The sequence below is a fragment of the Xenopus tropicalis genome, chromosome 7 (assembly GCF_000004195.4).
Source record: "Xenopus tropicalis strain Nigerian chromosome 7, UCB_Xtro_10.0, whole genome shotgun sequence".
NCBI classification, from domain to species: Eukaryota; Metazoa; Chordata; class Amphibia; order Anura; family Pipidae; genus Xenopus; species Xenopus tropicalis.
The window spans coordinates 74,878,749-74,894,271 of NC_030683.2; the positions used below are offsets into that span (position 1 = coordinate 74,878,749).

At 36.3% G+C, this 15,523-nt stretch overlaps 1 protein-coding gene across 1 annotated transcript in view; it reads left to right on the top strand.

The window, feature by feature from the left end:
- The window catches only part of hepacam (hepatic and glial cell adhesion molecule), a 37,022-nt gene that overhangs the window by 13,286 nt on the left and 8,213 nt on the right, over positions 1-15,523 (top strand). Inside the window, exons 3-5 of the mRNA XM_002937519.5 lie at positions 6,291-6,572; positions 10,236-10,329; positions 10,771-10,844. Of these exons, the coding sequence (XP_002937565.2) occupies positions 6,291-6,572; positions 10,236-10,329; positions 10,771-10,844 (450 nt within the window). The remainder of the gene's footprint in view (positions 1-6,290; positions 6,573-10,235; positions 10,330-10,770; positions 10,845-15,523) is intronic.

Genomic DNA, 15,523 nt, shown 5'->3' on the forward strand with positions numbered 1-15,523 from the left:
ACCCTTTACAATGCCAGGGCAATGCTGCTGGCATGACAATAGGCATATTCAAAGAGGAACTAACTGCCTTCATTTATATATTTAAGACAACAGTGACCTCTACTGTATTCACAATGATATAAATTACACATAAATCAAAACCCCAAATGATAAATATGTCTAAAAAAAAAAGAGAGAAAAAAAAATATATATATATACAAATAATGTTACATATCCCGCAACAAAGAAGTAAATTAACCCCAAAAAGGTAAAAGTATAGTACATCATTCAAAAATAAATCCAAGATCAAAAAGAGAGAAAAGGAAAAATTAACTCTCTATTTTTAAACCGAATACAGTAAGTAACATCAAAACAATTGTTCAAACCCAAGGAATATGTGTACGTAAAGTAAGATCCAAAATGCCTCACGTAGAATTAGAGCATGTAAATTCTTAAGGCACATAGACCATCTAAAGGCATACAGACCAAATTCTAAAGGCATACAGACCATCTACAGACATCAGTGTACTGTTGAGATCATTCCTTCTTACACCTTACACCAGTTTCAGCCAACACCTAACTGAATAAGTTCAATGGAACCATTGTGATTGGATGTCTGTGACTGTACTACCCTCAAAGGTTTAAATGCCAGGTAATTCCCTACCAGTACCTTAATTCTACTAGATACTGGATATCTGCATGTAAAGTAGTATTTCCTGCAGTGCGCTTTGAGTAAACTTGTAAATCAATGCACCCTAAAATGACATTACCTTTAAGAGAAACATCAAGAGAAACATAATTGACCTCACTATAATTCATGGTAAAAACCAAAATCATATCATTCTGATTAATGAAATCTAGAAAAGGCCCCAGAGTTTCTGCCGAGCTATACCAAGTAAAAATAAGATAGTCAATATAGTGACCATAACAAATAATATGGTCCTGAAATGACTTATTATCCCCAAACACGTGGATAAGTTCCTACCAGCCCATGTAAAGGTTGGCATATGATGGACTAAAGGAATCTGGAGATCAAAAGAGCCGCAAAATAAAAATAGTTATGAGTCAGCAGAAAGTCCAGGGCCAAATGTTTCTGATCATTTTGATTGCACTCAATGATTAGTGTGGAAAAATGTTTCCTGTAGAGGTCAAGTATGTTGCATGCACTTAAAAGACTTTGTTTTGCTTAGTACTTGGTGCTTAGTTAAATATTAATCTTACAGACTGGAAAAAAATCTCCATAGCATACAATGGAGACTTATTTAGTTGCATTTTATGAGGAGGTGAGCAGGAACCTTGATGCTGGAATGGCAGTGGATGTCATCTTCTTAGACTTTGCTAAATTTTCAATGCAGTACCACACAGAAAGTTAATTATAAAATTGAGGAATATTGGCCTAGTAATAATTAGTAACTGAATAGAAAACTGGCTGAAGGTTAAATTACAAAGATTGGTGGTAAATGGAACATTTTCTAATTGGGCCAGTGTTGTTAGTGGAGTACCGCAGGGGTCTGTCCTTGGTCCTTTGCTTTTTAACTTGTTTATTAATGACCTAGAGATGGGCATACAAAGTACTGTGTCTGTTTTTGAGGACAATGCTAAATTGTGCAAAACTATAAGTTCCATGCAGGATACTGCCGCTTTGCAGAGCGATTTGACGAAGTTGGAAAACTGGGCAGCAAAATGGAAAATGAGGTTCAGTGTTGACAAGTGCAAAATTATGCACTTTTGTAGAAATAATATAAAATGTGAGTTATACGCTAAATGGAAGTATGTTGGGGGTATAATTAATGGAGAAGGATCTGGGGATTTTTGTAGATAACAAGTTGTCTAATTCCAAGCAGTGTCATTCAGTCGCTACTAAAGCAAATAAAGTGCTGTCTTGTACAAAAAAGGGCAGTGGCTCACTGGATGCCTCACCTTGAGTATGCGGTGCAGTTTTGTGCTCCAGTCCTTATAAAGAATATTAATGAGCTGGAGAGAGTGCAGAGACGTGCAACTAAATTTGTAAAGGTAATGGAAGTTTTAAAAGTATGAGGTTAGACTATCAAGATGGGGTTGTTTTCTCTGGAAAAAAGGCGCTTGCAAGGGGACATGATTACTCTGTACAAGTACATTAGAGAAGATTATAGGCAGATGGGGGATGTTCTTTTTAGATTGGAGGAACGGAACTTTCATTTAAAGCAGCGTAGGGGGTTTTTCACGGTGAGGGCAGTGAGGCTGTGGAATGCCCTTCCTAGTGATGTTGTGATGGCAGATTCTGTTAATGCCTTTAAGAGGGGCCTGGATGAGTTCTTGATCAAGCATAGTATCCAAGGCTATTGTGATACTAATATCTACAGTTAGTATTGATGTTAGTATATATAGTTTATGTATGTGAGTGTATAGATAGGTCAGTAAAGGTTTGTGTGTGCTGGGTTTACTTGGAAGGGCTGAACTTGAAGTTTGTTAAGATCATACTTTTGCATTCATTTCTTATGATTTCTTAAAAATCAATCCTAAATAATCAATCATAAATACAGTGTCACCTTTTAAAATATATCCTTCTTCTTTTGTGTTCTTCTTCCAAGCTTCATTAGTGCCTAGTTGTAGGAAATGATCTTTTACTTCTTAAGTTTAATTTTTTTAATAAGTAAGTGCTACTCTGAATGCTAGAGAGAACTAAGGAAGGAATTAATGGTTTTTAGAGGCAAAACAATAAATTATGTATGCCTAATGACAAAGAAAGGGAGAAGCAATGTTAAATCAGGACAAGTCCTTCTTAAAAGTACTTGATTTTTATACAAAGAAATCTCAACTTTAATTTGCCATTTAACTTGTATGAAAACCTATAGTTTGTACTTTGGCAATTACTTCTCTATTTATGGTACCTGACAATTCTTTTGTTATAGTAACTAGGAGAAAATAAAGAAGTAAGCCAAGCATCTGAAAAAGCTAACTCAGAAAATGCAGTGTAGAAAAGTCTGTGTACAAGTCTACTGTCTTGATTTCTTTATTGTCATGGCTACTTGTGGCTCAATTTTTTGTAAAATTATCTTGCCTTTTCTTTGACTCTTCTGTTAAGCTCTATAAATGTATTATGTGTTTATGTGTAATCTTTTTTTTTTTTTTTTTTTAAAGATTTACACTACTATACAATTTTATAATGCAGAAAAGTATATATAGGAAAGCTTTATAAAAATTAAATAAATAATTAATTATGTATAATATATGTATTAAGTGCTATGTGGCAAGAGACACAGAAGGAAGAAGGTCCCTGTGTCCAGTCCATAGAGCTTACATTCTAATTGGATGGATAACGGGCACAAATTGTAAGGGCAAAAGAGCACAAAGGTTTGTACATCTAATGTCAGGACTAGACTAGATTATGTCCTAGTGCTCAAAAAGATACTGTAGCATCTGAGATTCTTATTGAAGAGATTAAAAGAGTGTTCCCTACAGAGGTGTTCAAGGATGGAATTCCAAAGGTAAGAAGCAGCAAGACATAGGGTGGTTTTACAAAAGAGGTACAGTAGCAGTGGGTTTCGATGATGTGAAAAGACGGTGGCTCTGAAAGGAGTTGAGGAGATGGCTAGGAACATAAATGGAGACAAAAACTGTACTGAGAAGCAGAGGAGCAAAGGGCTTTAAATGTTAGCAGAAAGATTTTGTACACTTTATTTTGCTCAACAGGCAGCCATAATAGAGATTTTACCAGGGGCATACTCAAAAAGATACATCAAGTGTTAAACTTTCTTCAGCAATACAAAGAAGCAAGATCTATGACTGATTTAAAAGAGAATTAAAACTAAAGAAGTAGGGTAGAAATGTTATACATTATGTTTTGGGCTTATTTACCAGCCCAAGGCCCCACAACACTTTAGCAGGGAAGATCTGTGTCTCACAGATGCCCCAGTAGCTCCCCATCTCCCTATCTGCTGATTCGCTGCACATGCTCTGTGCTGCTGTCAGTTACTGAGCTTAGGGACTGACACACAATATACTGTATAAACAGAATATAAATGTTACAATATAAGGCTTATTAGTAATTAATACAGATAATTACTACATAACAGCCCAGAAACCAGTGCTATTAGCATCAGAATATAACAATCAGACCTGCAGCATCAGCTTATATTATAGGGCAATTTCACTTTGCTTGATAATTTTCGACAACCCCTAAACCATACCTCCTAACTGTCCTGCTTTCAGCAGGACAATCCCGATATTTATGGCACTGCCTGTTGCCCTGGATTCATTGTTAGATGTCCCGCTTCTCAGCATTGTCATTTAATTGATTGCTGTGCCTGCTCTGCTCTGGGGAAAAAAGCCTGCCCCCTTAACTCTTGAATTTCCCCTGCTACCTCAAGTTCACAGGTTTACCTTGATGTTTAATTGTCCTGGGAGGAGCATTTGTGACAGGCAAGGGTCAACTATCGGCATTGGCGGCCTCCCTCTCCTTGCTCCTGCTCACTGGGTCAGGGGCTGAGGATGCGCTCTGTCTTTTATCAGGCAGAAGAGGCTGCTGTCTTTATTTGTGTGCTGGACAGTTTCACCTTTCCACCCCTAACATATATCTCTCATTCCTGGGAATCTCTGGCAGAGCACAGCGTGCAGGAGAAGACAGAGGTATCGCTGATCCGTTCATAAAATATAGCAGACATTTAAAAGGGGCCCTTATAAGTTTGGGAACCTTAGGCTGGCCTTGTTAATATGGCTAGAAATTCTAGTGGTACATTAATATTGTTTTGCTTTCAACTGATTAAGAATGGAAGGAAATAACATAGATTTATGTACCACTGGAATTGGCCCTATTTATAACTTTGGAAAATGCACAGAACTTTTGGCATGTCTGAAGTTGATCGGTAATTTTACTGGCATGTCTGAGGTTAATATGCCCTTTATCAATTTAATGTAGTCATACTGGCATGTTTGAAGTTAATATGTCCTCTATTCTTTTTATTTAGCGATTATACTGGCACATCTGGGGCATGTAAAGTGGGTGTGGCATGTGGGGTGTGGTCACAAAGCAGGCATGGGCAAAAAAAAATTTCCGCACTACCCGCGTCACATATTTTTGTCCCTCTTTCACTTAATGAAATGTTAGGAGGTATGCTAAACTCAGTTTCTCAGCACATGCTCAGACACTACTTTTAATCATCTGGAAAATATTTCCTGGTCAGGATATTAAGTTATGAGAATGCAAATCTTGATTCTCTTCAAACTGTTCTTCTGTTGAACAGAGAAAATCTGAAATGTTTGTTATATGTGGTCAGATTATTATTTGATATAATTTCTTAAGTGACAATTATTGTAAGCTGATTTTCCTGTATTTATTTTACCCTTAGGCCTCCTTTTTGGGACATCTTTGTGGAAGTGAGGGTAATTATTTTGTAGTTGTGGGGCAATACTATTGTAAGGAAAATGTTTGCTTTAGTTTACTTGTGTGTGTGTGTCAGTTTAAAGGAGGAATGAATATGGCTAGACATGCCACATTTTATAAAAATGGACATATTGAACTAGCCTATGTTCAACATCTCTATAGTACTACTAATCCAGTCCTTTAATGTTGTCCCAGGGGGTGACCATACTGGACATACTTCTGTTAGAAGTGTCTGTGACACTCACATGCTCAGTGCGCTCTGAGCAGCTGTTAAGAAGCTGAGTTTAGGGGCCGTCGGAAATTGTGACATTTATGTCCTATATATACAGTATATTGGGAATCGGTCCCTACACTCAGTAACTGACAGCGGCACAGAGCATGTGCAGTGAATCAGCAGAAAAGAAACTGGGGAGCTACTGGGAGCACAGATCTTCAATGCTAAAGGGCTGTGGTTGCTTTGGGCTGGTACAGAAGCCCTAAACATAATATACAACTTTTCTAGCCTACGTCTTTAGTTAAGTTTTAGTTCTCCTTTAATCTCTCCACAGAACTAACAAGAGTCCTTCTCAATACATCTATGCATAGACTGTAGCAGGAAGCTATTTGAATATATCTATCTGAATTGCTATATTTTTAAGACAGCTTAAAATCTTATCTGTATATTTTATTTTAGAATTAAGAAGCTTTGTTCCATATTACCTTATCTGTTTGCTAAGCAATTTAGTTATGTTTTTGCTTTTTAGACTGCAAACCAAATGTAATGTTCTACATATTTATATATATATATTTACATTCTGTTTATTGTAAAATCTGTATTATTTATATTATAACTTAATGAGGAGGAGTAACATAATTGTAGAAGTGGAGACATTTCATATCTAGAAGTTGAACTGAGTCATAATGCATCAGTTTTTTAACATCTTTAATTTACTTTATTTTTCTGTTTTAGTTCCTATATCAAAGCCTCAAGTCATTGTTGCTTCATCAACTGTTCTAGAACTTACTGAGAACTTTACTCTTAACTGCTTTCATGAGAATGGTACAAAAACTTCCTACACCTGGCTGAAAAATGGGAAACTGCTTATCAATGATTCAAGAATAATCTTTTCACCAGACCATAAAGTACTCACTATTACCAGAATAATAATGTCAGATGATGATATCTACAGTTGCATGGTAGAGAATTCTATCAGTAACGGACGCAGTGTTCCTATTAAACTCACTGTCTATCGTAAGTACTGGAATAATCAGGTTTTTTTATGTAAATAATTTTTATTGATTTTAAACAGGATAACTAAGATATTCTGTTACAAACATTTTCCCAGACTTTATCTTCTCAAGAAAAAAAAAAGTTACAAGATGCATTGTATGTATGTCTAAATTATACAGATCTTAGTTTGTTGAACTTTAAAGGAGAATGTAAGTCAAAATTTAAAAAGCATACTGCCCAATAGTCCTCCTATTGTTTAGTAAAAAGACCACACTTTTGGCTCACCTAATCAAATATTTACTCAGTCACACTTACTTCACATTTTCTAGAACAGGCAGCCATGTCTAAAAAGGTATTCTCCCTTCCTTTCCCTCCTTGCTTCATACTGCACATGTGTTTCATTCCCTCCCCCCCTCCCCTCTGCCAGATCCGCTTCTGATTGGCGGGTGGGCATGTGTAGCTCAGAACAGCAGACAGGATCAAGTTACACACATGCTCAGAGAATAGGAAGGCTGCCGCTGGTAGCCTACAGGAAGTACAGAGAGATTTCAGTGATGTCACTGTAGTCTTCACACTGCTGTAGGCTGCCAGCACCATATCTCAGAGAAGCAAGCAGGGATCTGGGAATTTACATATGCAGTAAGTACTTAAAAATAATGCCTTTAGACTTACTTTTAATTTATATTAAAAAATATTAAAGATAAAAGAAAAAAAGAAACAAAACCAATAATGGGATCACAGTTTGTTACTTCTCTACTGATTGACTTGATTAACCAAATATACATGTAGTGTCAGGTTATAACGTTTAGGATCATAATTTAAAGAACGCACTTCCGTATTTATTTAGCCATGATTGCCATTGTTTGTAAAATTTTCCAGGGTTACCCATATATTTTTGGTATAGACCTTCCATTGTTGCTTGGGATTTAACTCTTTCTATTACTTCTTGGGATATTGGAGGTTGGAGAGCCTTCCAATTCCTAGCAATAGAATATCTGGCTGCTGTCAATATATGCAATATGATCGTTTTACTAACATGAGGAAGGGATTCCAATCCTATATTCAGGAGTGCTAATTCAGGAGGTAACTTGATTTTATTAGGGGTTATTGTCTGGATTAGATTGGACACTTCAGTCCAGAACCCCTCTAGTCTTGGGCATATCCACCACATGTGGTAAGTATCTGCTTTTTGTCCACAACCTCTCCAGCATAGTTCTGATGAGGTAGCCGACAACTTAGAAAATGTAGCGGGTTAAATGCCATCTTAGTAGGATTTCCAACTTAATTCAGTATGATTAATACACTTGGATGCCTTTTTAGGCTATTTCATATTTGACGCCCATTGTTTGATAGGTCTTTTTCCCATTTAAGGAAAAATACAGGTTTCTCAAATCCTATTGGGTCATTCAGTAGTTTGTGGAATAATCAATTTTTAACTCCCTCCTCACATACGCTTTGTTTACATAAAGCAGATGTGCAACTAAAATAAATAATATTCTGCAGTAGAGAACTGACCCCCCTAGTAGCATAGCGAGTGCATTCTTAAATCTATACACATCTCGAAACCTAAACCAGGCTTTTGAAAAATGCCAAGTAATACACTTATGCAAACTTGTGCAATGCATAATATCTTTTTTAGCACAATCTGATATCAGAAGATGCTCAGAAGATTCTTACCCAAAAGTCAGTTGCTAAAGTTAAAGCACCTAAAACATAAATTGCTTCCCCCACTACAGAATGCCTGCTTCCAGCTGGGGAAAATTAATGGTTGAAAAATGTGGTTAACTAATATAGAAAGTAGTTTTCTGTGCCTTACTAGGTTTATTAATATTACAGTGGCAGACAAACATGGTATCAAAAATGAGCAAATGAAAAACACAACATAAAAAACTCACCAATGAAACAGTAGAGGAGAAGAAAAGGCATAATCACTGGGGGATGCGAACATGTTAGGTACCAACCAGTGATTCTAATCACTTATTGAGGCCGGTATTCCTGTTTACTGAAAATTGCACTGGCCCAGGTACTACTTTAGGTGCACCATATCACTATCTTCTTATCTTTCCTGGATCCTCTCTATGATCTGGTCCAGGTGTGCATGCACATGCCACAGTCACAAGAGACCTATACTACTGTAATACAAAAACCTGGAAAAGACCCTAAAGAATGCTTCAGCTACAGGTCAATTTCTGTAATAAATACATATCTTAATATGATAATAGTAGATTAAATAGATTAAACTATACTTACCTTGCATAATCCATTCAGATCTTTCAGATTTTGTATCTGCCGCAGAAAACATAAACAGAATTAGAGCTGTAAATAAAGTTTGTAAAAAATAAAAAGAGACATATAGTGACATATCAGTGCATACAGAAAAAGCCTGCACTGTACTATTTGGAATTGACTCTGCATTGCATGGCACTGGGCACCAAACAAAAAGATAAAATAATTACATTATATAAACAATCAATATCCAGGGTAAGAATAAACGGTACCCTAAATATATTAAATAATTCATTAAACAGAACAAGGTGGGGAGGCCCACTTTCCCTAATTCTATTTTTTTACAATAGAGACACTGTTGATTGCTGTAAAATATTATTATAATAATAGAAAATAGAAATAAGGAGCAAACATTATACATTAACTACCTTTGCAGAAGTTTTTTGCAGCTCAACTGAATGTCTGCTTTTTCTAGCAACAATAGAATTACTTATATATATAATATAATATATATATATATTTATCTTCTTGAGAAAGAGAGTGCTAATTTGAAAAAGCAACTTCCTATTTAAATAACAAGGCGATATCCAAGTACTTGGAATCCGAAGTGCTGCAAATGAAAAATCTTTGTATCAGAAAGAAAGGACTCTGTTTCTTTCTGATAAAGCTTACTTAGTTTTTACCTTTCCTTCTCCTTTAAGGCTGGTAATATCTTCATGGTTCCTGATTGCTGAGGGTAGGAGTTCAATGTTCATTGTTCAATGCATATACAAGGGGCGACAAAGGGCATCCCTGTCAGGTGCCATTGTGGATGGGGATCTGACCTTGAGAAACTTCTGGTAGCTTTAATTTGGCTGTGGGCTTGGAGTATAGATTTTGAATGGCTATGAGGAAAGGGTCGTAATACCTAGTTGCCTAAATAACTCAAACATAGTCACAGTTAAGACGATCAATTTGGAGTTTAAACTAAGTAACAAAGTTGGTATCCGTGGTCGGTTGCTCTGTGTGTATTGTCTCTATCCTGTCTGCCGTAGATAAAGCCAACCTAGTTGAGGTCTTCCCAATAATTTATCAATGTGGATAAAGCTTTTCTTAATAGATAAGGCAAATTAGGTAAAATTACGCAAAGCAGAAGTTGTACTGGAATAAAGGTATGGGGTCTTCTGTACAGAATGATTGGGTCCTGGGGTTTTTCAGACAAGGGTTTTTTTTGTGAATTAAATATTTCATTTTCAGTGATTGCTCTTCAAGCAATGTCTGTGTTAAGAACAATTTATCATTTTTTGGAGGGGATAAAACATATATATATATACTGAATGTTCTTGATGTATGGTTCCCATATATACTAACAGGCCCCTGAAGACCAAAACCTAGCAAATGGCTATAGTGAAACCTGTGTCTCATTTTTCTATATTGTGTGTTCTTACAATCAATATCAGTTGTTCTCTTTCCAAACAGGAAGAAGTTCGCTCTATATCATCCTTTCAACAGGAGGAATATTTCTTCTGGTTACCTTGGTAACAGTTTGTGCTTGTTGGAAACCCTCCAGGAAGTACGGTGATAAATATATCAAATTACATTTCAGTGTACTACAATTATGAGACAATGTACTTGGGACAAGAGTCCCTAGCAAAACAAAATATACAATGAAAGGAATCCTTACTATGTGATTTTTAGCATTTAATATTCTGTGAATTCACAAAAAGGTGGTGTATTTTTCAGGTTCTACCTATGTATAAGATGCATAATAAAACTTATTACTGAAAAGTCCAACTACAAGTCCAACATGTTGAAGAATACGGAGTATACAATATTGTTGTACTCTAGTACAGAAAGTATCATCTTATAGATTTAAAGCATTTCAGCAAAAATACTGATTATTTCATATATGTACTGGATGTTTACAATTATGAAGGTCTCCTAGTAACTTGCCTTAAATAGGAGACGTGAAAAGAGATCATATTTAAACAAAATAAAAATCTTTTTTCTTTAGAAAGAAGCAAAAATATGAAAAGCATGGTTCCTCTGAATACCTTGATCGCATAGGAGAGCCTCTTAAAAATGAAGGTATGGAATAAAATACTATCCTTCACTGAGAAGATGTCAGAGATACTGGGTAATGTAAAAACTTGTTATAATTGCTTTGTGCTTATTATACAGTGCCAGAAGTTATCTTGATATACTATAATGTCTTTACAGATAGAATTGTACAACAAAACTCCCCCTTTTCTCAGCAGTAACTAGTCCTTAAATTATGGGGGATATGCCACTCTGCCAGTGACTGACAGGTACCATGAAATCCCCTCACCAAAAACAACCCAGGTACTACTGAAATGATAGGAAAAACTCTGTTGTAGTACCTTTCTCAAGCAGCAGATGGCAATGTTAAGCTTTCAATATTTCTGCATGGAAGTTCTTGGTATGGTATTTCCAGACAGATACAGTACATATTAAGGAAAGGTGGACAATTCAGTCCATCTTGCCCCCCCCCCCCCCCGGCTGTGATTATGCATACTCCTTACACTATTCCTTGTAGCACCCGTGGGTGTAAGATGTATAGGGTTATCTAAATTTACCACCTGCTCATTGCATGCTTTGAATACTGGGCTTAAGCCAGTACTATAACAAGAGCAATTACATAGTACACAAGGAGTAGGCATAAATCAAGTCAGGTCATCTTTATTGTCATCACATTTGCATATACACATGAGACAAAATTGTGAATTAAAGGCCCACTCAAAAAAAGAAAAAAAAATCAAAACATAATACATTTCACATAAATGCATATTACTAACCAAGTGCAAAGTGGAAAAACATATTGTACTTATACAGAGCAAAAATAAATAATGTGCATACTGTATCACATACTTCTGCCTACCCCTTAATAAACCGGTTAATCAATGAGAAAGAAAATTATGATGATAATGTATTGCACCTCCCCTTCCTGAATATCTGAGATCCCTAAAATAAAATATAACTTTTATTAAACTAACCAAAATAAGAAAAAATAAGTGCTACTATGATGAAAAAATAGTAAATAGTAAAAATACTTCAATTAAAAATGCTCAAAAATATCGGTGAGGCAGGGGGTGGATAAACATTGTTGAACAAGGCCATATTCAACAATGTTTACTACCCCCTAGGGTATAAGTATTTTCAATAAGCCAACCCTGCCTCGCCGAGCTTTCTATATTTTTGACCATACACACCTTAATATGACTTGTTGAAGAATGATGGTGCTCCCTTCACTATTATCATTGTAATCCCTTAATAAACCAGTTCTGTTATGTCTTAAAGCATGCTACTGGTATTCATACTGTGCTTGTTTTGTGTGAAGGCAGGTAATATGACCACATGTATACGTGATATTAAAATAGAATTGTGGCAAAGGCTGACAAAAGCTGAAACACACAGTGAATATCCTGTCTTTGCTCCAAACTGTTATACTGCCTTACTGCTGCCTGACAATTACATGAATTTACCAAAGAAAAAAATTACAGATACTTATCTATCACATGAGCTCATTTCATCCATGATTTTTTGGTGCTTCTAGATTATTGAAAAAAAAAACTAATGGAATTGTTACTGATTGTTTCCCATTGAAGATAGTGGTAATTTTTCAGGAATATGGCATACCCCCAAGTTTTTCAGCATGGCCGTCCATTTTTCTTATCTCTCCATTAGCCTGCCATCATTCTATCATAATCTCCTCACACTCAAAGGACCAACATTTCTCTGCAGAAGCTGTTTCTTACATTTTATTGTCCCCTGTGCTGCAACCTGTTTGCAGTAAATAACTGCCACTAATAAATGCATTCGTTTTTTAAGGAGTTATAGGATATTTATCAGATATAAAATAATAAAAAAAAAACTCTGTATCTGAGGGGGTTAAAAATCTAGAGATATTCCACAGTAACACCATAGTATATGGGATTTTAACTTAACTAAGTAATTGTGAGAGTATATGAAAAAAAAGTGTATACATATGATTAATTACAGAACCTCCATTTCTCTTTAAACCTGATGGAGCATAATCAGCATTTTAATGTAGGATACCAATCATGACATCCTCCACCGCATCCTTACTCTAACCTAACTAACCAATGAAATGCCTGACACTATCATAATGGAATAATACTGGCCACAGCTTTATTAAAAAAGAACTATACCCCCAGGTGCAAAAAGCACCCTTAATTATCATTGCCTAGACCCCCCTCACCTCTCATTTATCACATAGTTTTTAAGTTTACACTATGTCCCTATCGCTAACCGCTAGCAAAAAATGCAGAGTAGTGCAGCCGCGTACTTCGCAGACATCTTCTAACTGACTGAAGACTCTTCGTGTCTCACCGCCGACACCTAACTTGCTTGTGCATGCGCAGTTGAAGCGGATTTCCTGCTACCTACAACTGAGCATGCGCAAGCAGGTTCATGAGACCTGAAGTGTCTTCAGTCGGTAAGAAGATGTCGGCTGCGCTTCTCTGCATTGTTAGCTAGTGGTTAACGATAGGGACAGAGTACAAACTTAAAAACTATGCGATAAGGGAGAGGTGAGGGGGGTCTAGTCAATGATAATTAAGGGTGCTTTTTGTATCCGGGGGTATAGTTCTCCTTTAAGATTACAAAAATACATTCCATTAAATAGAACATCATAACATGCCTGATATAAACAAACTGCGAATTGAACATTGTAATACATAAACATTAATATCAACTGAACCCCTGTCAGTCTGCCATTCCATACCTAAAATGATATCCTCCAGCCACAACACCTCCTAGCACAGAGGATAGTCCGCCAATCTGGAACAAGTCTAGAGCCTCCATCATACGTGGAGTCCATATACTAAAAGATACTAACCACACTCCCTCCACAATAATGGTCACCAATCTTAGGGGTTTAACTATCCCACTAATATATGTATACCTCTCTTAGTGGCACAAATTTTACCCGGCAGAGTGACCAGGGCCCATCCAGTTGCTGTGACAAATACCACCATTATGAAGGATGACTAATTACCATTTTTTGGGCCTCGCTGACTAACAACTAGTGTACCCCAGCATGGGCACCTGCCTGGGTCATTCCATCCCTCCTCCAAGCTTGCCTGCTGTCCATGACAGTCCATGGATAACATGAATTAGAAAAGCTAAAGTTTTATATAAAAGTGATTTGGGACTGGTTCAAGGCAAAAATACAATCTCAGGGCCTCTAGAGTCCATTCCATTCTTAATAGATCCAAAGATCTGCAGGTTACAGTATGATTGGGGAATACATTATTTTCTATTGGTGTTTTAAAAATTCTGATCCCACCCATACCACCAGTATGTGATATTACGTATGTGATACTGCTAGAATTTTTTTTTGTCAGGTTGTCCAGCATCATCATCATGGTGTGCATGGAGGTGATACAAAGACCAGACAGACTTGATTGTTCAAAATTGTTCATAATATAAATTTTAAAACATATTGAATTAATTAAAACAAATTACATTATTTGGCAAATATAGCTATTCAGTAGAACAATATATTCACTGTGAGAAGCAAGAGATACATAATATCACTGAATATATGTGATCCAGCACAGGAATACTAGAATTGATATGTCTTATATGAATTATAAAGTGTATTGATAAGAAAATAATTTTGGCCAGAAATATTCTTCTTCCTCTCTGACTGGTAAATGAAAAAGGAAGGGAGGTAGCTCAGTGTGTATTGTTTTGACAAGGTGGCACAGTACAATGCAGCCGCATCTTTACATGCACCCTCCCATTTAAGTGTGTAATAACCCAATAATTGCAAAGGTTATGTGTGAAAATATGTTTTAAGCAGGAACTGGTTGCAGCCTTATCTTTTGGTCAAGTGTGAACATACAGACCAAACACAGACATTTAAAGACAGGAAATAGTTCTACCCTGCCATCCAGTGAAACATACACATATAGCATGTTGTTCATATTGTCCATGTAACAGTCCAAAACTGTCTTTTTAGTCAGCCAATTAGCAAAGCCTGGTGCTGCCCAACATGGGCCTACCTATGAGCTTTCAATACTTGCCCAAGGTTTAAACTTAATGTTATCAAATATCTGTAAAGTACCAGCTGATGGTTACTCACTTTTTCATTTTCTATTTTTCTAGGGCAATTTGTCAATATCTTAAAATTAAATAGAACAAAATATTCCTAACAATATTACAAATAAGAATAAAGCTTATTATTCTCCAAAAGTCATTTATTCCTTTTGGATACAACCGTATCTAATTTCTTTATCCAAGAGGCCTGTTGCTGTAATAATTAAGGGGGGGTCGATAATAAACATTGGGCAAATGTGCACCTAAGCAGCAACCTCTGGCAATCTATCAAATGTTTGCTTTCAGTGTTGTACAAGTTGTACCTAGAGCTGCTTGAAAAAAATTGCTAATTGCTGACTGGTTGGTATGAGTTGCTGACCATGTGTATAGTTACCCAGTGTTTATAAATGAGACCCACTGTGTTCAATATTATCCATTCCCTCCTTTGGGTTGGGTTCTTTAAGGCCCCTAACACTAACCATTTCAGCTGTAGTACATTGTTGTTCAATCCATTAAAATTTGTAGACACCGGTGTAGTTTTGGGTATTATTAGGCACACCTAAAAATAAATCCAACCAGGTAGTATCGTATAGGTATAGGTACTTTGTATCCCACATTAAAATTAATGAACCATATGTTTATGTGAAACTGTACCACAATTTCCTCCTCCTCAACCAACAGGA